The following is a 27,335-nucleotide window of genomic DNA, read 5'->3' on the forward strand; positions in this document are numbered from 1 at the left end:
GGATATGGCTGCAACAGATAAAAGTGAAAATTTTGAGGACAACGTGACAAGGTCCCAAGACAGCAGATTGCCTCTTTTGAGAAAAGAAGTTAACTCATGTTTTAGAAAAAAAGCATAGAGAAGCATAACAGCCATTCTTATTCCATCTTTTTGAAAATTTCTAAGGTAAGTTTTCCTATAGTCTAATTTGTTGACTAATTTCAACAGAGGGTTCCATCAGTTATGCTCCAAAGGCCCCGTAATACATGCATATATTGCATATCTGATAGGAGCAATGTTTGTCTTGATTTGTTGTATTTGTCATTCATATGGATCACAATGAATCACACAAACCTTCTGCCCAATTAGTAAATAGCCATTTACATTCTTACTAATTTTGCTACTATTTAACCTCCCTCTCTCAAGTTATAAGTAGGATGATTTCCTTATTGATGTATTTTAGGGTAGTTTTGCCCAGCTCTGTGTTTTGCAGCAACCAGACTGGCATTGACTATCTTGAGTACTTCTTCAATTTATTTAAGTCCAGGGTCTGATCAAGTACATAAACATTTAAAATATAAAATATTGTTTTGTAGAATGTTGGTCTAATTTTATGGTGGTATTTTTTGAAGTTCTGATAAAATGATAGTTACCTTCTCTTATTCAAAGGATGGTTTTAGTTTTAAATGAAGTACCAAAATACATCGGTTTTCATTAAGTGAACTTACTAGTCAAAGTGACACAAAGGAAGAAATTGTATTCTTGTTCTTACCATGTGCCAAGTATTCTAACCAACAATGTACTTCAAAAGTAGCCAATCTTTGACTATTTGATTTTAGTCCGCTTCCCACCCTACATCCCCAACCTTTGATTACCAGATGTTGACACACTAGCTAGCTAAATCTTTTCAAAAGCAGTACTATTTGGTAGATACAGTATTATTTGGAGAATGACAGTATGGTTTGCACTTTTTTTTTTTGAAACTTTTAAAATACTGTACATGTGTCACTCACAGTTGGAGATTTTGGAAAGCCAAGGAATGTGTTCCACATGTTTCCTTTTTTGACTCTCCAAAAAACAATTTACTCTCAAAAAAAAAAAAATCTTTACTACCTTAAAGAATGTCTGGATGACTAAAAAATACAATGGCTCATTATTCTTTAAGATGTTTATACTGCTTGCCAACAAAGCACCACAGAATAATTTTACAAATTAGATTTGTGGGTTTTGTTTTTTTTTTCCCTTTCTTTCTCTCCATATTCAGGGCACAGAGTTAAATGATTTTGGTTCCAAGTTCCGTAGCAGCACCCTAAGGGCAAAAGTCTTAATAAAACACATTAAGTTGTTTCTCATGAAAAGATATTACATCTTATATTTTATGTCTCATAGAAATTTCCTACATAATGTTACTTGGTCAGATAAATGTTTAAATGTTGCTAGTGTTTTACTAATAAAAAAATGGTGACATTAAAACTTATCTTCATCTTAAATTTCAGAAATGTCTAGATTAAAAAATACTGACCCAACAATGTGCAGAAACATGGGCTACACTGCTTACTAGTAACAATGGAACATTTTTCCTCCTTTGGGTAAAAGTGATAAGTGGATTCAATACATTTCTTTTAGAAAAGTGTTTTGCCCATGGATCAGATCAATATATTCACTTTTGAATGTGTGTCTTTTTTGTGCTTATATGACTTATAAAACATTTGGAACTGTGAGTTAGGAAACGAATTGCATGTATATTGAGAAGCAGAGTGATTTATAGTACATTCAATATGCAATTCTCTTAATGTTAAATATACCGTTTTAACTGTTAGGTATCTTATCACTAGAATAATATATTAAAAGCACGAAATATGTTCGCCAACTCACCCAACACTTACTGACTGCCTGTCTACCATGCACAAACCTGTGTTATGAATGTCTGACATTCGGCAGGTAGGAGCACCCTGAATGACATTTTACTGAAACTTTATAGGGAGGTCATAAACATCCCTCATTTCCTTTATAGTTAGGGGAGTAACCGTGAACTCTGTCCTTCCTCTTTTTTTTTTTTTTTAAAGACTATTTGTCTGTACTCTACGAGTAGGACTTCAAAGGGGACTATTTCAACAACTCACTTTTCAAATATGGAAAGTGAGACCCAAAGAAGTAAGGTGACCTTTCCCAAGTCAAATACCAGTTACTGAAGAATTAAAAGCAAAACCAAAGTCCATGTCTATTGTGTTCCCCCAAAGCTTGTCTGGTGTGAAATGATGTTTATCAATATGTGGTTGGTGAAGGGGACAAAAACTTGAGTAAAATTAAACTTGAGTGCTTTCTCTGACTCTTAATTGTCATTTGTTTCTGATAAAGCGAAAGTGAGTTATTTGTGTACATAAATCATTCACCTTTGAATTAGATATCAACTTGACAGAGATATGTTTGGTTTTACATATATTGCAATAAGTAACTAGCACATTTTGCATAGATAACTGTACAATACTATACTTCATTTTGTATAAAGTTTTAGATTTCTCTTATCCTTTGTGAGATATGATGCCTGGAAGAGTTCCACCTCTGTAAAATTTCAAATACAACTCTACTTTAGAGAAGCATGCATGCATTTGTTAGATGGCTTACAAACTTTGATATAAATTCCTTCTGGACATGTGAGATGATGTGAGTAATTGATACAAGATTAGACACGGGCCTGAAGCACTGAGCCAGAACAGACATAATTCTATGAAGAAATGCAGCAGTACCTAAAGATGTCTTTTGGACATAGTTGTAAAGAAGATTCTAAGAGTTCTAAATTAAACATGAATTATGTGAGATGGCTGAAATATATACACACCCATACCCACCAAAAGCAACATATAGATATCTCCTTCTATACTTATATATAGCTATCTTAACCATAGTCAATAATGTAGCATTTTACTGAAAGTTAAAAAGTATTTATGTGTGTGTACATATCATAATCCTCTATTTAAAAACCCATCCTACTACGCATCTAGATTTATAATATTGCATCTAACCTTTGTTTTTGTCCCCCTACTGAGTTGTGCATAGAAACCACCTAATAAATCTGTTTTAATAAATAGTAAATGAATAATATTTCAGATACATCTACAAAATTTCTCTACATAGTGGGAGGAATGGAGCTAATGTTAATGTCAATAAACAGGAAACTGTTATTAACAAGTTTAGTCATTGGTGTTGTTTTTAGTTCTTTTTAAAGTATTCCTAGGTCCAAGTGCCACACTCTGTAAAATCATCCTACTCCACAAGGCCAGATTTAGACGTCATTTCCTCCATGCAACCTGCTCTGATTAACTGGGCCTGAAATAACTTCATTCCTCCTTGAAATCTTATAATATTTTCCTAATTGACCTGAGTTAATATTTCTCACAGTCTTCTTTCTATATATTCACATAAACATTATAGCTTTTCCACTAGATCATAAGTTTTTCTAACTAGGACTGTCCCTTGAATATACTGGTATCCAAAGACTTTTCAACATTGGTTGATTGATTCTTTATCTTTTATAAAGCTGAATATGTTCATAAGAGCTATCATTTCATACTAATCCAACAAAAGAGGAGGTCTTCCTGTGAAATCAGAACTTGTTCAACTAATAGACATTTATGAAATTCTTATTACATTGTCTAGTAAAAAACTAAATCTCCTGTAGTCAATTACAGAAGACTTTTGTTCAAGTAAACATGTTTTATTTGACAGGAAAGCATTAACATGACTTTGGTTAATTTGTTAATAGCCTCATGAGCTTTGGCCTGTAACCTATTCCCTAGTCTACTGTGGTTTCCTCATCTAAAACATTGTGGCCTATCAAACAGTAAAATGCTCCAAGATGTTTTTCATTCTGTTCCTGCCATCAAAAAAAATGCTGTTTGAGACTCCTATTTGCCACACTAATGATACTGACCTTATCAAAATATACTTTCCACAAGATCTGTCCCTGCCACACATCTGGTATTATTTTCTAACACGGTCTTCCTGTTCCCACCACTGCAGTCACTGTGGTCTCTTTGCTGCTCTCAAAACACCAAGTGTCATCCCTTTTCAAGGCATTTGTCCTTTGTTCATTTTGCCTTAACACAGTTATTTCACAGAAGTACTTAAGTTCACTTTCCTACTTCAGCTGGGTCCCAGCTCAAATACTCCTTTGTCAAGCAATGCTCCCTGGAGGAGTGGTGTAAATTGGCATCTTTTCCCTGTCACTTGTTTCCTGAATTATTCTTACCTTGTCGTTTAACCACCTTAAATGTTTTTCTCCTCCACTGGAAAGTTGGCTCCATAAGAGCACAGATTTTGTGCATGTTCTTTCCCACGACTTGAAACCTGGCACCAAGAGCATAGGAACTCAACAAATGTTTGTGTACTGGTGGGACCAATAGTTGCCACTATAGAGCATTACGTGATGTTTTAACTTTTCTAAAAACAGACAAAGCGAGTTGTGTGAGTGCTAAACACTAATCTTTTTATGGTACTGAAATTTAAATGGAATATACTGAGTGACTTCTACCAAAGGAATTTGGTGAACAGTCCTTGTTTGATTTGTGAAAATAACACCTTCCTTCTTCTAAGAAACTGCTCCCCACAAGTCGAACCATGTAGTTCTTATGAAGGCATACAAATTGTAGCACTTTGCCTTTGCACATGTGTGCGTGCACACACACTCACGCACATGCACACGCACACACACACACACACACACACAACATATACCCAACACTCCTCCTAAGTGTATGATATGGTAGACTCCTGGCTCTAGTGCAAGAAATCTTTGGCTTCAATATCCCATCCAGAGATGGACATGTGACTCAAGGTAACTCAACAAAGATCCCTTTCCCAATAGTTTCCTGGCTGGAGCTCATGAAAAAAGTACTCACTTTTCTTATTTAAAATCCTGTGACCTTTGGCAAAACAGACATGAAAAAATAAAGTCAACACAGAAAAGAAATGATGAAGGGTGGGGAGTGAAGACAGAGGAAAGGAGAGAAAAGAAGATGAGAAGGTGAAGAGAGAAGGAGGAAGAGAAGCAGGAAGAGAAGGGAAGAGACAGAATGAAAGAGAAAGCTTCCAGTCTTTTCCAAGATTAGCTCCAAACTCTTCCCATAATCCACTGAAGCGAGCCACTAGATTTCCTCTCTTTTTTTTCCCCCTTAGTTCAATCTAATTTTCCACAGGACAGAATCTGGTAAAATTAATGAATGATATCTCCAACAGAAGGTTTTAAGATACATGTTGGGGGAAAATCCTGTATCACGACTTATTTTTTAGTGTTTTTTAATGACTGTCAGTAAATACAAGAAAATTAAACTGGGATTAAACTGGGATTAGGGAAGCTATCTCTGCCAGAGTCTGAGCTGATGAGATCCTGGTATATGTCGTTCTGATAAACTAAATTGATGTAAGTCTAGAATTCAGATCCTTAGAAGAGGAAGGTCTCTATATTCCTAAAAAGGTCTTCCTTTAATATTTTCTCAATTTACCTTTGGTAGGCACTTGATAGAAGCAAATTCAGACTGAACTCCATGAAAGGGATGCTTGGGTCTTTCAGGGTCCAGCTGGAAAACAGGAGCTATGTAAGCAACTGAATCCAGGAAACTGCACAGGGGACTAGAGAACCATAAAACTAAACATTAGGCAGCAAAGCAACCCAGAAATTAGCAGTGTCTGGATTAGGGCAAGGAAACAAGGTGCCTAGGGCACACCATTTAGGGAGCACTCATTCTCAGGCGCTGATTGTACTTGCTCTACTCTGAATGTGAGTGCCTCCTTATAGCTTGCCTCTCAGTGCCCTCACTTTTAACTCCTGAGATGAGCAGGAGCAGGAAACCACCTGAAGACCACAAAGAAAGAAGACATTGTTACAGGAATCACCAGGAGGAAGTTGGAACTGTGGTGGGCCTGTCCATAGTCAACATTTAGAGCCACTGAGAAAACAGGCTCTGCTAGAAATAGCACCTGAAACAGAAAGGGTGAATATTCTGGTTTTCCCTCCAACAGAGCCTTCTGATGGCTGAACCAGTTGGAATCTATCTCATGTGGGAGTTGAGACTGCACAGGCAGTCCCCTATGTCAAAAAACAGAAAAGAGACAAGAATGACCTCTCACAGCAATCAAACACTTGACCATCACAGGGCTATGCACTTGGGAAATCAGAGATGCAGGTGACAGCTTTCTTGTAGTTGTGAAAGCTGAGGAGTCTTACTTTATTCTTGCATGAACAGGATATTTGGCCTTATCTATCAGCTCCCCCCACCCCGTGGTTAATATTGTTATTTTCCTACATATTTCATAGGTGAGTTTTCTTTTTCTCTGAATGTTATCTAGCCAAGTGAGGGAATAGTACTTGGACTCAGATATAAAAATTCTTATCTGCTTCTCTATTTTCACTTTTAACTAAGGGTGGCATTGAATTTTAGGTGCTTGGAAGTATTAAAGTTAAAACAAATTCTAAAATATGTTACATGTCATATGGAAGCTTTTGTAATTCTAGTGGTATTGGACAACCTTGCCGCAAATACCAAATATGCATGGGTTTGAAACTTTCAAGAGAATCTTCAATAATTTTTTTTCTTTAAGCTATGTTTTATAGGTCTTTTTCTTGGCTATTAGCCCTGGACTCTGCAGTTGTATGCCATCTAGAAGATTACAGCATGTGGCCTTCCCAAGAAGTTGCTGTGCTTTTACTTAGAATTTACCTGTTGTGTTCAGATGCCAAGGAATGGACCTACTACAGGAATGTGTAACCTCAAGGCACAATAGCAGCAGCACTTCATATTTTAATGTCGTCTATGTTTATAATTTTATGACAAAATTAGATGTTACTGAGTAAGCTAAGTGAAATGTGCATTTATAGACAGACTTAGGATTGGTTAAAATTCCTATGGGACATCAAAGCCAAGAGCTTCACTCACTGTAGAAGGGATACTTTCTACAACTTTTAGATTGTCTTTTAATAGTTTCAGTGGCAGATCATTATTTTGAGAGCTAATCACTTAAGTTTAGGCAGCACTGAATGGCTACAGAGTTATCTCTCATAATCAAGCAAAATCTACCTCTGTCAATTTTCCTCTGGAATCATGTGGAGTATGTCTACTTTCTTGACCACAATGACCTTGAACTCTGTAACTGCAACTATTATCTACCTCTGAGTCTTATCAAAGATAAATACCCACAATTGCCTCAACCATTGATTATATCATATTTTCCAAATATGTTAGTTTGCTCCAAGCCTGCTTCACCTCCTATATATGTAAATGTAATTATACTTACTTTTGTTTTCCTACCTTCTTTGATTTAACTGGCTTCAACTGGAGGAAAATCTGTTTTGATTTCATGTGTACTCAGCTTTCTCGTTTTTCAAGTTATACTTACTACTTAGAAAAATTAACACATTATCATAAATACCTTGTGAGATATTCTGACCTATTGTGTTTAGAGTAAGCAAGGTTTCTGGTGAGTCATTTATAAATCAGATTGGGGGTACCAAGGTGGCTCACTTGGTTAAGCAACCCACTCTTAATTTTGGCTTAGGCCATGATCTCAGGGTTGTGGGATCAAGTCCTGTGCTGGGTTCTACACCCATTGTTTAATATTCTCTTTCTCCCTTCCCCTCTCCCCTACCTCTCTTGAAGCAGAGAGACAGACAGAAAGACAGAAAGAAAGAAGAAAGAAGGAAAGAAAGGAAGAAAAAAAGGAAAGAAAAAAAGAAAGAAAGAAAAGGAGGGAGGAAGGAAGGAAGGAAGAAAGGGAAAGAGAAAGAAAGGAAGAAAGAAAGAAAAACCAAACTGAACTTGAACTATTTGAAATGAACAATAAGGACTGAGTGGTAATATTCATGTAGTGATGTAATATTGTGAAATGCTTAAAACTTTCTATGTAAATGACAATGTTCAGTTTAATGAACCCTCAGTTTAAATGCCCTAAATATTTCCTAATTAATGGCTGAATAATATGTTAATCAGCTTACCCATTTCCATTTAAAATTCTGTGTCTCAAGTTTCCCCTGCCCCTCTTTGCCTCTTGTTCTTATGCCCATGCTTAGTGTGAAGGAAGTTTGAGTATCCATCCACCATTAGCCAGGGGTTACCCAGTCTGATGGCCAGGTTTAAGTGTCATATTGTCTTTGAGACTGCCTTGGGTCCCACTTGCCAGGCTCCTTACTTTACCTTTGCTACCCTGGTATCTCAGCCAACTGGATGGGTGTTTTGAGTCTTGTACATTCTCCATCATGCACATTTGGAATCAGGACCAGTCCCCTGTATTCTAGGGCTCCCCTAAACCTATCTGGAATTTTTATCACCCATTCCCCCAACCACACCCCTGGTACTCAGCAGAGAGGAGGAGTCTTCAATTCAGGGACCTAGGAAGCATATTGTCGTATCTTTATGAATTATTTCACTACCCCATGGAGGCCAGTCCTTTGGGTTATAAGAATGCTTAACCATGAATTTGAACATTACCAAAGCTATGGATCACCCCAGATGTAAATGAGAAGAAGTAGGTATGCAATGCAAGATTAAGAATTAAAGCTAGTTTTGAATAAGCAGGGATGCTTTAAGAAACAACATGTTAAATATCCCATTTTTTTATATCTGTAATGGTTTCCAAGAAAGCAACTTCTACCTTCCACTAGAGTTGATCCTATATCCCATTCCAGTTAATGGATCATCTTAGTTATTAAGCTAGAAATCACTGTTTTTGTCAATGACACTTCTTTCTTCCATTATTATTCATTTAGACACAATTTTACCTCATAAATGTCAAATTTGTTTCTTAACAAAAATCTTTTCCCCCTTCTGCTTCACTTTAAATACTCATCACCAGTGACTTCACGCATTGCACTAATTTTCTAACAAGTACTTCTACTTACAGATTTCTCAACCTTCTATCCATCTTAATTATTGCTCCCCTGATAACAAAATTTGAGTAAAACAAATGCTGATGATGTCATGATAGTTCATGTACCATAAGTAACTCTTTATTTCTTAGGGAATAAAGTTCATCCCCCAGAGAAAAGCTTTAAGGGCCTATCATGATCTGGAGCTGTACTCCTCCCACCTCAACAGCCCCTATAATACAAGTCGCATTAAAATAGTTTCAGTCCATCCTTGGCCTGTTCATCATATGTGCCTTTTCTCAAGCTGTTCCCTCTCTGTAGAATATCTTTTCCCTTACCATCCCCCACTTGTCAACATCCTTCAAGGCCCAAAGCAGAGCCAAACTATTCATCAACCTTTTCACCCTGCCCCTCCCTCCTTGCTCTACTACAAAATATAGAAATGGTCTCACTGGTATTTCTGAATAGCTCTGTTTGTAATTTTCATAATAGCTACCACACTCTACTTTGCATTATCGTTCTCTGTATTTATGAATCTCTTCCCTGCCAGGTCATTAACTTAATGATGTGTTAGTTACTACTCTTTGTTTCCAAGTAACAGTAGCCAACTCAAGCTACCTTAAGCAAAAAGGAGACTTTGTTATGAGGATACAGGGATGTCCCATGGAAACCTCTTAGAGAAGTATACACACAAGTCAGGAGCAGAGATTTGGATTTTCCACCTGATCCTGCATCTCACCTTACATCACTTACCAAATATGTAACACCACGCATGGCCATACTAAATGTTCTGTGGGTCGGTTTTCTCATTTAGAAAATGAGGATGATAATAGTACCTACTTCCTGGTTTTATTGTGTGGTTTAAGGCACTTGGCATAGCTCTAATTAAATGTTACTTCAAAAACAAAGGGAGGAAATGAAGCTGGACCTCAGAAAGATTGAAAAGTCATCTGGAATTCAGGTGACATTTCTAATTCAGTGATGCTTCCTTTTCCCTCTTACTGCAGACTCAATTTCTCTACTTCCCATTGCTTGTGGAAAAAGTTGCTTGTCCATACCTCATATGCTGTACATCTCACTTTTTAGAAACGTGGATTCTGTCTTTGTTTCTGTACTAAATTCTGGCAGAGGAGACTGTGATTAGCCCAACTTAGGTCCATCAATTGCACTGAGGATTAATGAGAAATCACTGAACAAACAAACAAGTTCCAAGAACCCATCTCTATAAGAAGGCAGTACGAAGATAAGGAGGTTGAGGGAGAAAACAAAGGTACTGAACCACTGAACTGTTTTATTTATTTTAGTATCCTCCTTATGCAGTTCTGTATTTCCAGTTGAATTGTATCAAGTTCCTTTATTACCATGTATTGTTATACTTGCCTGCAGGCCTTGCTATTACATTCATTGTTCTTTTAGGTATGTTATTTGTTCAATTCTTTCAGAAATATTTGTGTAATAACTCATCATGTTCTGAGTGCTATGCCATATGTGGAGCCTATAATAGAGTGAGATAGAGGAACTCTCTTGCCCTCATATAGTTTGTATATATTACCTGCTATTTTGACTCCCCACCTCCTACCAAAATTTGGTCCTCCCACTAACCCAAGCCCTCCTTGGTTTGTAATAACACTATAACACCTAATTCTTATCAGGCATCACTGTGCTCTCATTCTGTAACTTTTTACTTAATATTTAGTTGCATATTTACACTATTGTGTAGACCTCCCACTAACATTAATTTGTTATTGAAGTTATTTACCTCCTACCAGTGAAATTCCAAAAACATGAAGGTCGACGTTCTAGATCCATCTATAGAATAATGGCTTCTGTGACTTGCGGTAGCCCCACTAGGAACTCGGGGGCTTAGTTCCCTTTAAATCAATTAATCAGTCATAAGGAAAATTGACTAAATTATCTAGTTGTAGAAATCTGGGACTTATAGATTCTTATTAAAATGTCATTTACATGTGTATAGGTACAATTTTTTTATTGTTTACATGGCGTTATTTATTGATCTGTTCCCATTCCTTCCTCCTCATTATTCATCTCCCTTTGTGCACACATCTAAGAGTGTGGTAAGTGGAAGGTAGGGCTGTTCCAAGAGAAGTTAGTGTCAGAGATCTAGAAATGATATAATTTCTGAACTTCCAGCAGATTAGCTTAATTACTGTGTTTCTGAGAGTATTGATCATTTATTGCCCTGAAGAGTTCATGGTCTGTGTTCCTTTAATATATCTCGATACCTCATCCATCCTCTTCTCTCAGCCTACTTCAAAGGATAGTTTTCACCATAATTTCTAGCTCAACCCATGTTTCTGCTCTAATCCCAAACCCATCCACATTCTCCAAGGTTTTTTTCTCTGTGAATTTTCTCTTCTCTGTATGGTATCATTCTTTACTTCCATTTACTTACCTCTATCCCTTAAAGTTTCCCAGTTACAGCTCTCAAATATCCTCCTTATGTCTCCATTCTTATACCCACAACTATGCCCTGGTCTTCTTCTTTATCACCATAGGTCCTCTGACCCTATACTTGACACATACTTGTTAGAGCCAGCATTTACTGAGTGTTACGTGCCAACCTATGTGATAAGCACTTCATGGAAGATTCCACTGAGTCTTCAACAAGCCCATGATTCAGTACTATTATATTCATCTTACAGTTGGTGGGACATAGAAGTAACATCAACATCACACAGTTGACAAGTGGCAGAACAGGTCCAAATACAAGTGTCCTAAAACTGATTTTTTAAGCATGAGGCTGTATGTCCTCCATTTGTTTTTCAATTAATTGACAGCTCTTCCTGTCTGATCTCTGTTGAAACCATCCAACTAAAAATTTGTCAATTTTATAAATACAGTAGATTTTTCTCAGCTACTTTCCTTAAGTAGGTAAAGTATTCATCACTGTGGTATAAGTATTTAGAGAAACCTTGGGGCACCTGGATGGCTCAGTTGGTTAAGTGTCTGACTCTTGATCTTGGCTCAGGTCATGATCTCAGGGTCATGAGATCTAGCCCCACATCGGACTCCATACCGAGCATGGAGCCAGCTTGAGATTTTCTCTTACCCTCCTCCTTCTCTCTCTCTCTCAATCTCTCGACAAAAAAAAAAAAAAAAAAAAAAAAGACAAAGTTTTCCTACTCTGGCTTGTGACATTATACCTCCTCAACTTGTCTCTTTCACTAACTCACCTTCTTTCTTCTACCTCCAAAAGGTGATTGTTAACTAAATACTAGAATTCGAATCTCTGATATTCTTATTCCTGTCAAGTTTCTTCAGAGAAAAAGTGGAATAGATCAAGATAATTTTTTAAATCTTAATTGCTCTAAAAGGTAACTGCCTAAAGCAAAAAGAAGAGCAACATTTCATGGGCATGTAAATGTATTATGGGTATATAAAAGTAAAGGTAGGGAAACTATAGCACAAAGAACAGTTGGATGGAATTGAGAATATATTATTGTAAAGTCTTTCCATATATGTGGAATGGATAGGTGAAGGTAGACCTATTTAAGTTTATATTGTAAACCATAAAGTAACTACTGAACAATGTAAAGAGGTAGAAATATTAAGTCAGTAGAAGAGAGAAAATGGAAGCATTAAAAAAAAATACTCAACAAAAGATAGAAAAGAGGACAAAAGAAAGAAAATAGCTGGAAAAGGTGGATTTTAATGTGCGTCATCAGTTGGTGTATTAGTTCTAATTGGCTGATAAAACTGCACTCCCCAAAATGAATAACAGCTCAAACACATGGATGTTTGCCCCTCACTAAACATGTTTTTGTCAGTGGGTATCTCTCCTCCAGGTAATTCATGGGCCCAGGCTCCTCCCATTTTTTGGCTCACCATTCCCTAAGGCCTCATTGTCATCTGCATTTGACTATTGACAAAATTTCTGAGAAGAAATAATTTAGAAATGGCTTGTATCTCTCTGCTTACTCATCATTGGCTAGCCTACAGTCATGTAACCACATGTAAGTTAAAGGGCAATTTGGTTATGCCACCTAGCTAAATCCCAGTAGAAAAGAAAACAACTTTTTTTTTTTTTGCTGAAGAGCCAACACTATCTGCCGTAGATCAACAGGTAAATCAGAAGGTTATTTTCAAACATTATTATGCATAAAAGTCATCTTGGAGTATGAAATAATGCAAGTTCTTTGACTTTATGAGAAAAAAAGATCAGTTTTGGGGATAGACAACAGAAATCTGTCTTTTTAAACTAGGACTGTAAGTAACTCTGATACTCAGGTGGTCCCATTTTGAGCAATATGGTGCAAAGCAAGATGGCACCACCGCGGACTGGACCAGGATATACCTACACCTTCGAGAACCAGTTCTTCCCTAGAAGAACCAGAGTTTCTGCCCACTCAGCTATGTTCTGGGGAGTAGCAGCTTCTGCAGAATTTAGAAAGTGTTAGAAATGTAGAAATGCAGAAGCTCAGGTCCCACCTCAGACATCATAAAGGCTTATTCTTTTGTTTGGGTTTCTTGTAGGTTTTACATATAAGTGAAATCATGTTTTTGTCTTTCTCTGTCCCATTTACTTCACTTCATGTAATACCCTCTAGTCAGACATTATAAGTGGAATCTTATGCTCAGTCATGTTTGAGGGGGATTGGGTTAATTATTTTGTGCCATTAGGTTGGAGGGAATAGGTTGTTACTGAAGAAGTGCAGTTTAGGAGCAAAAGCCTCTCAAGAACAGGCAGAAGTAGAGGATTCCTAGAGGAACCATCTCTAGAATTTGGACTGAAACCAGGAAATGAGAAAGGCCAGTATGGTTCTGGGGTATTGTTCTGGCAGAAGAAGGGGATGATGATGAAACAAGAGTACACATGACATGTGTGGTATGTTTTTATCAGGGAGGATTTAAAAAAAGTTCTTTGAAACACGAACAATGCCAAGCATGGTTGGCATCCTCTCTTATCTTCCAGTTTCTTAAGATTTTATTTATTTGACAGAGAGAGAGAGAGAAAGCACAAAGGGAGAGGGAGAAACTAGTTTCCTGCTGAGCAGGTACACTGATGTGGGGCTCCATCTCAGGACCCTGGGATCATGACCTGAGTTGAAGGCAGACATTTAACCAACTGAGCCATCTAGGAACCCCTGTCTTCCAGTTTCTTATTTTTCTATACAATTACAAATTCATTAAAAATATTTAATAATTTCGGGGCACCTGGGTGGCTCAGTGGGTTAAGCCGCTGCTTTCAGCTCAGGTCATGATCTCAGGGTCCTGGGATCGAGTCCCAGATAGGGCTCTCTGCTCCGCAGGGAGCCTGTTTCCTCCTCTCTCTCTGCTTGCCTCTCTGTCCACTGTGATCTCTCTGTGTCAAATAAATAAAATCTTTACAAAAAAAAATATTTAATAATTTCATAGTAGTCTATCTTTTTTTTAAATTTCTTTTCAGAGTAACAGTATTCATTGTTTTTGTACCACACCCAGTGCTCCATGGAATACGTGCCCTCCCTAATACCCACCACATCTTATATAATCTGTTAACTATTTCCCTATTATTGGACATTAACTTATGGCCCTTTTTCTCCAATTATAAATTATGCTACAAAGAATATCTGTCCTTGAACAATAATCTATAATTAAAGTTTCTGGCTATTTTCTTGGGATAGCTTCTTAGGAAAAAATCCTTTGGACAATCAGCATTTACTTTCTCAAAAGCCTCTTATAAGTACATTGTGTAGAGACTTTTCAGAAAGTTGAAAACAATATCTTAAGAAAATGAAGCCTTTTGATTGGTCAATATTCTCTTCCTAATTCATACCTTGCCTCCTGGTGTTCTTATATGGATTAAATGAAACAATGCACAGGAGGTGTTTAGTCATGTGCCTGGCAGACAGTCAGTGTTAATGAAATGTTAACAATTAACACTGGACAGTAGTGCCCAGCTATTTGCATTCTTCCTCTGTCTTACACTTTTTGAAGCAGGAGATGGTGCTTATCTTCCTAGAGCGTCAGTCTCCTCATCAGTAAAATGGGCATGGATTCCTACGCATTTCACCCTATTTCTGCATGGCTTTATCATATGTAAGGCCTAAAGCACAGGATCTGTGACAAAATAAACATTCAATAAATGTTCATTAATAGTCTATTATTTTCTCTTACTAAAATTGAGAATTCCTTTTTTAATCTGTTTCTGTTTCCTTACCCCCATGTCTATATACACAGTCCCATTATATACTAAATGATGCAAAGAATATAATCTATCTCATTATGTGTAATAAGGCAGAGAAGAATGAAACATGTAGGAAAACCTTCTCAAAGAGGAAGGAGTTTACATGACAGTGTCCCATTAGCTTAGTTATCCCCCAATAGCAGTATATATGCCTGTCATTATTTACATACAAATTTGGTATATACATCACTTAGTTTAAACCCTGGGCTTAATTCATGTATGCTAACTGTTCATTATCAGAGATTTACATACTATGTTACATTCCCAGTACCCATGAATGAAAATAGTGTTTATTTCTCAGGTGGTAGCCTAACTCAATATACAGTAACCATTTAGAGTGGTGGTTGAGAAGTAGCTCAAGGCAAGATCTGGGCTTATTGGCAAGAGTGCCCTGTTCCATTAGTGTTATCTGGCCTGATGACTGGAAGACCAGTTGCACCGTATGCTTGGATAATCGCAATCCTCTGTTGGAGGGTATACTGGCTTAGAAATGGCTGAGGAGACAACTACTAGAAAAAGGAGTGTATTTTTAATATTTATCCCATATGAACATTTGCCTTTTCTCCTGAGGAACTGAAATCCAAAAATGAGTACCTTACAACATCAGAAAGATCTCCTTTTAAATTAAATCTAACATAACATTTTTTAAAGAAAAAGTTGATCTTAGAGGGGAAAGAAAGTTTCAAAACTTAACATATCAAAATTTTATGTGTTCCTTAAGATTTTAATATCCACAATACCTAAAACTTGAGATTTCATTAAACATTTTGAAATCATGAAAATATGGGACATTATAAGCTTTGCAAAATGATTTGACTTGGCTTAAGGATTTCTCATTTTCTTTGGGAAAGAGGTTCTTACAGCACTAAGAAAAAGTCAAGTTGTACTTTTCGTTAGCATATCATCATAGTCCAGGCATCTAAGCACTATGCAAGATTAATTCTACACAGAGCTCACCTAAGATTGTAGCACAGAATGATAGGCTCATGGTTTATCTACAATTTACCATTTTCCAGAAAAAGTGGCTACTAGTATTTTATTCATTTTTCTCAGCCCCTAACTCCAAGCGTGTAAATAGAGAGCTCAAGAAGACAGAGCATACGTAACTAAACTCAACAAGTTTATCATTTCCTGGTCACTGGATTAGTAGCTTTAATCATGAGCTTGGAGGAAGGTGGGAGCCAAGGATACCGCAACACTTTGAGTTCTGAGTTTTAGTTTAGGGAGGACTACTAGTTCCCTTAGCTCTGAAGAAAATGGTTTCTAGTTTGATAACAATATGCTACTTCTCAGTGACAAAATATATAATTTTGATTTCTAATGCTAAACTCCCTGAGCTATAGGATTTTGTATGGATTCCAAGTCCCTGGTGCAAAGAATGCACTTCATAAACATGTTCACGTCAAAGGATGACTAATAAAAAATATATTAAACCACAGTTTTTGTTCTATACCATTAGTAAAAGTTTCCTCATTTGGAAAAGAAAATAGTTATTTGTATAATATAAAGCTATTTATTTACATGTTTGCCATTTGGAGCGGCTGGAACACAGTGGGGTCAAATGCTTGGCTTTAACTCTGATTTTGAAGCGACATTGCCACCTTGTGGTTTCTCGTCTAAAGATATATTTTCCTTCAAAACAAGCAAGTGCAAGTTTTTCAATCTATGGTGCAAAAAGCCTGCTCTTGTGCACATGCACGCACACACACACACACACCCCAGGAACACACACACACGTGCACACAGACCCATACCCCTGGGAATGTGAAAGCCTGAAAATAGTGGTTTGTGTTTGGAGACACAGAAAAAGGAGTATTTATCTACAAAACATTTTTTGATGAAGACAATTTCTTGTATAATAAAATCATCTAAGATCCTGTCTATTATCTTCAAATACATGATATTAGAGAACATAGTGACATGTACTATTAATATTATTTCAGTAAGTACAAAAATTGTCCATCTATTACCATCAAGAATCCAGGAAGGGAATAAATGGGTTTTTTTGTTTGTTTGTTTGCTTTTCCCTACTCCATCAAGAACTTGTTTACATCCTAGTATGCATCATTTCCAATGGAATAGGGAAGTAGAAGAAAACATACATTATAAAACCAAATTTTCATAGTTCCCAAGTTTCAAAGCAGCTTTTTTTTTTTAAGATTTATTTATTTGAAAAAGAAAGAGTGCACAAGGTCATGTGAGGGGAGTGGAAGGAGGACAGAGAGAGGGAGGGAAGGAGAGAGAAACTCTCAGATTCCCACTGAGCATGGAACCCCCTCTGGGTTCCATCCTACAACCCTGAGATCATCACCTAAGCCGAAACTGAGAGTCAGATGCCTGACTGAGCCACCCATGTGCTCCTAAAGCAGCTTGTTTAAAAATTAGATCATAGCTTAGTATATGGGTAGTATTATCCATTAAGATTTATTTCTAGGAATAGAATTGCACATTTAATAGAGGTCAGAATTTAGGAGATACTGCATAAAAAGTGCTTTTAAAGTAGTACGGCGGGTTTTTTTGGAGAATTTAAAAGGCATTAATATCTTAATGTTCTACTTCACAGGTAATGTATATAATAAACTCTTCAAATTTGCTTTAGAGCAACATAGTGCATAAAATTGATTCAGTTCACTTGGGAATAGAGCTTACTGATAGAAATTGCCCAGGTCTGTGGCCCTTCTGATTCTAGGAAAACAGGAAAGGCCCTTTTCCAGGTAACCTTTCACTCAGATCTTATTTAATGATTTTGTATGCAGATTAACTCTGCAGTCTCATACCCTAGGAAGATCACCTAGTTGCAAAATAAAGATGTTAATCAAGAAAATGAGTCTTGGATTCATTTATGTTCATTCTCCTTTCCATACTGTTATTCTACTACAGGTGAAAGTTTATAGAAACTTTTTATGCTTTATATATAATTAGCATTCACTGTGAAAGAATTGGAAAATAAAGACAATTAAAATAAATTAAAATAAATTAAAATAAAAATAAATAAATTAATTAATTGTGTGCTATAATCACAACACCCAGTGATCACCGCTATTAACTGTTTTGGTCTACCATTAAAAAAAAATTTTTTTTTTTAAACCTTGTAGGCCTTGATGTAGGTATCTTAAGTCTCAAAGGGAAATCTAAAAGAATGTTTCAAAAAGCACAGTCCCTTTGGTATGACAAAGAGACACAGAAACCAACTGAAAGAGCTGCTAAAAACCAAAGCTCCAACAACCTGATCCCCAAAATATATAACATAATATTGGATTCTAAACCAAACTGAAAAAAATACCTTGAGTCCCTACTGATAAAAAACAATGTTTGAATAAACAGAGGAGAACATACACATCCAAATGGGAGCATTCCAAGTGATCTCTGTAGATACTCACTACCTCTAAGTGTGAGCACACAGTCACTTTTCTCCAGAGAGTACAGTATGGAAAGAGGGGAGTGGAGGCTTCCTTACTTCAGAACCCTGACAAACACTACCTCAGCCAGGTGATCAAGGTGCTTATCAGTCATAAATCTTGTTGACAGCGTGTGCACCCTTGATATGACGTATTGAGAACAGCATTTCACCTCTGTGGCCTGCCTTGAAGTATTTCAGAATTCTAGTCTAGCCATTAGAAAAACATCAGACAAACCCAAACTAAAGGACAGACAAGAACATTAAGTTCAAAATGAGGAAATCAGAATCACGTATGGACTATACTAATACCATTCTGATACTGGTCCCTCAGCTGGGACAGGTTCACCATAATCATGCAAGATAATGTAACAATATGGGAAACTAGGTGCAGTGTATATGGGGATGCTCTGTTCTCCAACAATTTCCCTAAGATCTGAAGCTCTTCTAAAATAAAAAGTTAATCAAAAAGAAAAACAAGGGACACCTGGGTGGCTCAGAGGGTTAAACCTCTGCCTCCGGCTCAGGTCATGATCTCAGAGTCCTGGAATCGAGTCCCACATCAAGCTCTCTGCTCAGCAGGAAGACTGCTTCCCGCCACCACCCCTGGCCCCCGCCTCTCTGCCTGCTTGTGATCTCTCTCAATGTGTCAAATAATAAAATCTTTAAAAATATATATTAAAAAGAAAAACAAGTGTTTTTGTGTGATCCCCAGATTGGCAGTGAGCTCAGCATCTGCGATCTTGTGAAAAACTCAGATTCTCAAGACTGAGCGCAGGTCTTGGGAGACGGACTGTGGAGATGTAGCCACAATGTAGGGCTCCGATCCTGTGAGTGCAAACAGCTGACCTAACATGCTGCCTAAGATCTCTGCTTTCAGGGCTTCTCATTTTAGCAGAAGTCATGTTACTTTTTTTCTTTAATATCCGGGAGCGGAGTGACCAGATTATGCCTCTTGGTAGCTTCTGATCATCCAACTGTCACCCTTTAAGAGATGGGACATCCCTGCCTCTCTTCTCCAGTCTTCTTCAATCCTCAGATTTTCAGGGCTCCTTTCAGACCCCACTGTAATCATGTCCTCAAAGACATTCTAGCTATACCTCTGATATCCCCACATACATGACCTGTAACAATCTCCATGTTTCCAGAAGCCATAAATCCCAGTGTGAATTTTCTGGAGACAGAGGTGACCTTGGGCCAATTTTGTGATCCTGCTGTACTTGAGTTTCTTCATCTGTGATTTGGAGATGATAGAAGGAGATCTACCTCATCGGTCTTTTTGTGAAGATTATGAGTTACTACTCACAAGATGTTAGGAATAATCCCAGCCCTTAATGAGGACTCAGTAAATGTGAGATGGTGCTGGTAGAGGTCTTGCCTCCCAAATAGCTCTTTGCTTCTCCCAAAGCAGCGGGGTTAGGTATGCAAAATAATGGCTCAATAAAGAACAAGTGAATTGAAAGGGTGAATTAAGCCCTCAAAAATCCTATTTCAAACACAGCGACCCTACCACTACCACCAGTCTTCCAAGGCACCTTGACTTTGAGTTAGAGTGTTGGAAGTGTTTTGTGTTTACATAACAGTATTAGGGTCGAATTGGAGAATTGGTTGGAGAATCTATACAACCTGGGAATGAATTCGTCTTACTTCAAGCTTCACCCCCTACAGTTGTGTGGTTATCAATGAATAACACCACTTCAATTTTGGTCTAAGATTATTCTACTTCCTGACATCCCTTGAGTTTCTGTTACCTAAAAGACAAGATTAGGTAGAAAAGAAATCAGCACCCCAGGGACTTTTCTAGCAGCAGGTGAGTAAGCGAGTATGTTTGGATAACGGGTTTAGATTTTGCTTATTTGCTCTTTGGAACAGGTTAAATAGAAATTCAACAATTTACGTGCTGTGAATAGACAAGCCCTGAGTAAGCCCTGAGTGTTCTGGTTTGTTTTCCAGATGGGGATTAATGTGGTGGACTCAGCAGTATCCGGATTAGGTGGCTGCCCTTATGCAAAGGGTGCTTCTGGGAACGTAGCCACTGAGGATTTGATATATATGCTTAATGGCTTGGGGCTCAACACAGTAAGTCACTTAACATATTTTAATATTCATGTATGCCTTTCAGATACAAATGGGAATGTGTCTCAGATTTGGGAAACAATTTTGAGGTCAAAGTTTTACTACCTTTTTGCTGTTTGCTAAAATGCACAGTGGGAAAATACAGTAAAAATTCTTTAGGGGGCTTTATAAAGTAACTTATAGCTGTAGCTCCATCATCAATAATGCTACCATTTCACATTTTTATAGTGCTTCATGACCTCTGAAGTACTTTTTCATGTATCATCTGATTTGATTTCACAAACTAAGTGAGAGCCTGTGTCTCTGCCTTTAGGATTGTTGTTTTGGCGCTTTGGTTTGGGATGGATGTTTTCCTAGGAGGAAACAGAGATCTTGATTTTCTTGCAGTGACAACTAGGGTTTTTGGAAAAGAGCCCAGTGCATTATTGGAATGGTCAGAAAAGAAGAGAGCTTAACACTACTTAGCAAGGGAGACACTGGACAGCAAGAACTGTCTCTTAAATAAAAGTTCCTGGAAAGTCACATCCTCTATGGCATCCACATAACTTAGTACTTTGTTTTGCCACATGCTTGTTAACATTACTTATTAGTCTGTAAGGCAGATTTGGGGAGGAAGGGGGCAAAAATATAGAAGAAAAAAGTTCACAGATGATTAGAAGTTCAAAATATTTTCTGAGATGTCAAAGCATCCTCTGGTTACAACATGAAAGCTTCTCTCTCTCTTCACTATACTTACATGAAAGCTCCTGCAGTACCATTTACCTGTAGTTTCCATTTCCCCACCATTTTATTTCTCACTCCCGGCTCTTGCTTCCATCACCACTCAGATGGCCTTACTCCCCATACTCAGTTTCACCTGGAGACTGAGCTGCTCCCAACCACTGAAGTCTTCTCGTGTCTCCCTGCCTAACCCCCAGGCTCCTGCTGTTGGGTTCCTCACCTTATGACTTCCACGCCAACCTGTGTGCTTCTACCTCTGAACCTAACCTGAGGTGGTCTCAGGACCTTATTTCTGTGTTTAGCTTTCCCTGCCCCCAGCGAGCAATTATAGCTATGTGCGTTACCCAGAGATGCTCAATAACATTGACTGGGAGATGGGTGTCACTTGGGGTAAATATCAAAAACTACTGCCTGTCTTTCCTGGTTAGGAGTAACTATTATTTCATTTACAGTAGCTTAATCATTTCCAGTAGAATTGTATGGCCATGACAACAACTGAGGCAAATTAGATTCTAATCTTAGATTAGATGAGTGAATTGATCTCAGCTGATGCTTTGATGAATATTATGTATTGTGTCCTGTTCTAGAACTTGAGGACTGAAATGCACATAAACCATGGCTTCATTCCTAAGAATTCAAAATTTAAGGAGAGAATGGTTACATGGGGTAGGTTCTAAAATTCAATGAGCTACCCAGACTAGCAAGCCAAGATTCTCTGTAGAATCTAATGTTACTATGGCTACCATGCCAGGTCACTTACCAAGAGCCACTAATTTGACTTGCAAGATATTTTGGTTGTTTGTTCTTTAATACCCATGCTGTAGCTATGTTGGCACAATTCCCTAGTTCTTTCCTGGGTATTCAATTATCCACCCTGGTGTGTAGAACTTCTGACTTGCCTCTAAATTCATTTTCCATGTTCCCATCAGAGGATGTCATCCAAAATACAAATAAGAATATGCCTTGTTTCTGCTTGAGCTGTCATCATTGGATTCTTACTTCCTATAAGGCAAAGCTGTGTTCTTTCACCTAATATGGCCTATTCATGCCTTTTCAGGTCATCTCTGCCCAACATTCTACATACAGCATGGCATTTTTTTTTTTTTTTTAGATCTTTTGTACTGTTCTTCTGCCTGCAGTGCCCCCTCTGTCCCCTTTCTCAACAACTCATACTCCCCAAGCAAGACTCAGGTCAGAATTTACCCTTCCTCACACCCTTTCCAAACACACTCCTCTCTACTTTCTTTTCCTCATTGGGTTTACTGCCCCATCATCAACCCTCATAATCATCTGGGCATATCTCTATCAGTGACTTTAATTGTAATACAGGAACCACCCCCCCCAACAGGGGTCCATATCACCTGCTTGATGCTCAACAGTCTGAGGATAGAAATCTCATTTTACATGGGGTTTTTAAAAACCCAGAACATATCATAGTACATGAGACATATTTAAGCACCTGGAAAATGATTCAATAATAAATGTAATGTTATTATATAATATCTTTTAGGTAAAATGATAAAGGCAAAAGGGATTTTTTTTTTTTTTAACATAAAATGTCTGCAAATCCCAGTGCATACTTGTCAATGGAATTCTTAGAAAGCAAAGAACACTGGTGACTAATATCTTTCTAGAATCCTTTGCTGGGTATAATTCAACAATGGTAGGCACATGTAGCTAATTATTCATAAAACTTAAATAGGATTCCATTTAAGATGTCAACTAAGATGTGCTTAATATACTCTAACTATAGCTGTTCCCAGGACAGGACAATCTCAAACCAAAGCAAATGTTGAGACCTGAAGAACAACTTTATAGCAACAAGACAATGAGACTCCTAAGTATCATTTTACAAAATAATTTTCTTGACTACTCTCAAAATGAGAGAAATAAACTACAAAGGAAACATCGCTCTAAAAGTTTCTAGAGAGAATTGACTGTACTAGAACGATGCTCTCCTTATGATCACTGTTATGAAATGGTCCTGTATTTTTATTTGTCTCTTTTAAGAAAATGACAGACTTACATAAATATTAAGAACTACTTAATAGTAAGGAAGCCTGAGTCTGTTCAGTTTTAAGTCAACATTGTTTCTATTCCATGGTAAGGCAAGACACAGGAGTTTATGAAATGCTACCTGAGGGCAAATCTCTGGCTAATCCACCTAATGCTCTACCTCCCCTATAGTGACAGCTGAGGTGCAGAGTGGAGACCTTGATGGGGATCTTTTGTTACATGGGGCCTAGGAGATGAGGAGCATGCTCTGAACTTGGCCTTCATACCCAACTGCCTATCTGTCTTTCATGGATTTACCTAAGCTTTTGTTGATCCTGTTTATGCTTTCAAACAGTACAACTTCTCAGGCAAACAAGTTCCAGATGTGTACTAATACTACTCCATTTTATTTGACCTACAACTACTTCCCTCAATATCATACCAGTAGTGTTTCTGAATACCATTGAAATTATACATTTACTTTTCGTGTATTGCTCATAGGCTTATCAAGTTGTTTCTTTATATAGTAAAAAAGTTCTTTCTTAAGTCATTATCTATGAACTCCTCCAAACCCTACTAATTTTAATTGCTCGCCACTGGTATTTTGTAGATTGTTTCTAGTTCTGTTATTGTCCTTCCTAGAATTCAGATACCACCCCGAATTACATCGAGTTTTTTCAGGTATGGCCAGCCTATGATTTTATTTAAAAGTCAGATTCAAGATATGCTTTAAAATAAAACATAAAAATCTAAAATCTGCTGATTGTGTGATCCATGAAGAAGACAAATGTTACTCTGATATCAATGAGTAACATTTTATTTAATAATTTCAAATTGTTAATTAACTACTAATAAAATGGAAAGAAATCTGTTTTGTCTTCTTTCTCCCTAATCCACCTGGTATCCCTTCTTTCCCTTAACAGGGTGTGAATCTTTACAAAGTGATGGAAGCTGGGGACTTTATTTGCAAAGCTGTGAATAAAACCACAAACTCTAAAGTAGCACAAGCTTCCTTCAATGCTTGACTTGGATGAACCTGTGACTCAAGGCTGAGAAGATCCATTTCAGCTACAGATACTCATCTGAAAATCATTACTGTCAACTTGTTCTGAAATGTGAATAGACAAGAGTGGGAAAATATAATTTTAAAGAATATTACTGGATGGATTACAAAATCAGTGGAAAGCAATACCAATCATTGGTAAATTGCAAGCTGAGGCTATATAATACAATTTGTAGACCTGCTTTTGAACTTGGAGAAAAGTCTACTCTTTTGCTCTTATAGAAATAACTTTTTAATTTAGTAGATGTGAAAATTGACTTCAGATTTCCCTAAGTATCAAATACTGTGTTAATACTTAATCAAGCTGGCTTAGCACAGTATACATATTGTCAGTAGTTTATGAGCTCCTGCATAGTGTGCAAAGTGTGTGGCCTTGATATGCATTATGCCTCTGGATCTTAACTTTCCATTTGCCAAGTCAGTTAAATTATGGACCAAGCGCCAAATCTCCATCTGACCGTACATAATTTTTAGCAATAGAACTTTTATATTTCTAGTATGGTTAACATCTGTTAACTATTTCAATGACTTTATCTTGTTCCAAGAGGCTGTGGTCAATGGCAAGACTCCATATCCTGGAAACATTACGACCTCCCATGTTTGTTATGTGTATCCAGTTTACCATATTTTCTCTTTCATCAGTAAAAACCAGGAAGGTGTTACTCAACTATTGAAAAATATAAGGTCTGACTTTCATCTCAATGTCTCAGTTGCAGTGTTAAGAATAGATTGATATATATATTTTAATCCACTTTGGTAATTTTCAGATCACATCCAAATTGCCAAAGGAAAGGTCACTGTAACCCTAAGAAAATAAGGCAGTTTTTAATTGAAAAACAAAACAAAAAACAAAAACGAAAACAACTGTTTTCCATTGATTCAGGTCTACTTTGATTAAATCACATCATTTTTTTGGTTGACGTTATGGTTATTTTTAATGTTGAAATGACTGAAATTTTAGCTCTTGTAATAGACATCATTGTCAGAAATAACAAAAATTAATATGTCAAAGTTCAGAAGAGCAGGAAGACTACGTTAAGAAAAAAAACATTTCTTTAACCTATGCAAATCACAAAGGGACAGAATTATTAAATGTGGGTCTGAACCATCAGTTCTATTACTTATGTAGACTTCTCCAGTAATACTTAGTGATCTTATCTTTGAATAAATTTGAATATAACTTTAAATATGAAGGTGAGCATTGTGGACTATTAAATATTCACAACTATTGAAATAAAAAGTAAATTCAAGAAAATATGAGAAGTAATGATTATAACTCAGTTAACTTTAAAGACATTCGTAATAAGAATCACAAGGAATGCATCTTGGTAATTGACAAAAGCACACTAAATTCCCACAGAAGAGGCTAACTCATCAGGTTGTGATGGGTGTTGGAGCAGGAGCTTGTTATCCTGAGTACTGAGTAACTCATTGCATTTGGGTTAATGTTGCCGGGGGACAGTGCTGGGAGCAAACAAAATCATCATTCTTTATGGATCTACCTGTTATATCTCCCTGTGAGTCTCTCCACCAAGAACACAGCCCTGTGCACTGGGGACAGTAATGGGATACCTGCCCTAGAGTGCACAGCAGGATGCATACACCGTCTTCTGAGGAGATTGGATCTTTCTCTCTTACGGAACTGTGAGGTTCTTAGTTTTAAGCTACCTGCAAAAAGATCTGTTGTTGCAAACTGCTTATAGAAACAGCCAGGATTTGTTGTTTTGAAACACAAACCATGGACTCTCCAGAAGGCAGAGCAAGTGATCCAAAACCCCGGGTGCAGCTTAGCACACACTTAGCTCACAGCTCAGTCTACAGATTCATTTCCGAGAATACCTCAATGTTTCCTCTTCACACTCACCACAAGAAAGTTGATGTTTTAGTTATCGGTTATCCTTTCCCTACCCAAACCACCTAAACCTTTCTGCTAGACTGGAGTTTCATTTCTGGTTTAGGGGGTTGGGGGGGAAATCACTTAAGCACATAAAACCATCCGAAGTCCACAGGCGGAATCTCCCCAAAGCCACATTTCAACTAACCGGGTAAACCTTGTAATCACTGTAGGACCCACCCCAGTAACCCACACATAAACCCATACCAGAGTTAGCCTTGGGGAAAGGCTTAAGAATGGCAAAGCAATTATGACCTTTACTGAAATACTTAATAAAAAAAAAATCTTTTATGGCATCTGCCCTTAGGGAAAATATCCTGTGTTCTAGAATATGTGACATATTTAATCACAAGTTTATATTTGATGACCTATTATAGATGAAAACTAAAATGATGTCCTCTGAAAACTATAAATTTTCCAAGTTCCAGATTCATGAAATTCACCAAGCAAATAAATGGTAACGGACTAGGACCATTACCTAGTTCTGAGAAAATGTAGGATGCCCCTTTATGTTATTCTGATTACTCTAACATTTACTTCCTTTTTAGCTGCTCTTATATGGCTACTCACTTCTGTATATGTGCATCCCATACCTCCAAAATGATTGACTCTAGATATGAGAGTGACAGGTTAAACAACATTGAATAAGTGACACAAATATCCCTATCAGAATTGTCAAGAGGAGATAAAATGAAGGCCTGGGCAACAGCCAGAAATCTGAATGGAAGTAACAGGCCGGTGAGGAGTTGCTGTGAATACCAATAACCATTTGCAAATTGCTTTTGTGAGCTAGAAAATATAAATTTTGTACCATATGGGGTAGACTAAGAAGTTAAAAGAATAGTTTAGGAGACAGGGAAAAAAGAAGGAAGATTTTGGGCAAGGAGGGAAGCAGGGAGGAAAGGTTGAAGAACAGAGCGGGGAGGAGGAAATTTGGTGGGGGAAAAGGGCTGGAGAGAGGGGTGAGAAGCTGTTGTCGGCCTTGAGCAGCCCCAAAGTAAGGCACATTCTGCTATGGTGGAGTCCGTCTGTTAGGCTGCTATAAATTGCAAATAAAAAGCCTTGGGGTGCCTGGGTGGCTCAGTGGGTTAAGCCTCTGCCTTCGGCTCAGGTCATGATCTTGGGATCCTGGGATTGAGCCCCACATCAGGCTCTCTACTCAGTGGG

General features: G+C 37.5%; 1 protein-coding gene across 1 annotated transcript in view; it reads left to right on the forward strand.

Annotated features, from left to right (window-relative positions):
• HMGCLL1 (3-hydroxymethyl-3-methylglutaryl-CoA lyase like 1) overlaps positions 1 to 25,467 on the forward strand; it is a 198,039-nt gene extending 172,572 nt beyond the window's left edge. Inside the window, exons 8-9 of the mRNA XM_032864504.1 lie at positions 20,374 to 20,499; positions 24,135 to 25,467. Coding sequence (XP_032720395.1) covers positions 20,374 to 20,499; positions 24,135 to 24,236 — 228 coding nt within the window. The 3' untranslated portion in view covers positions 24,237 to 25,467. The remainder of the gene's footprint in view (positions 1 to 20,373; positions 20,500 to 24,134) is intronic.
• Positions 25,468 to 27,335: the final 1,868 nt, after the last annotated feature.

This window comes from Lontra canadensis, unplaced genomic scaffold (assembly GCF_010015895.1).
Source record: "Lontra canadensis isolate GAN:19392208 unplaced genomic scaffold, GSC_riverotter_1.0 scaffold27, whole genome shotgun sequence".
NCBI classification, from domain to species: Eukaryota; Metazoa; Chordata; class Mammalia; order Carnivora; family Mustelidae; genus Lontra; species Lontra canadensis.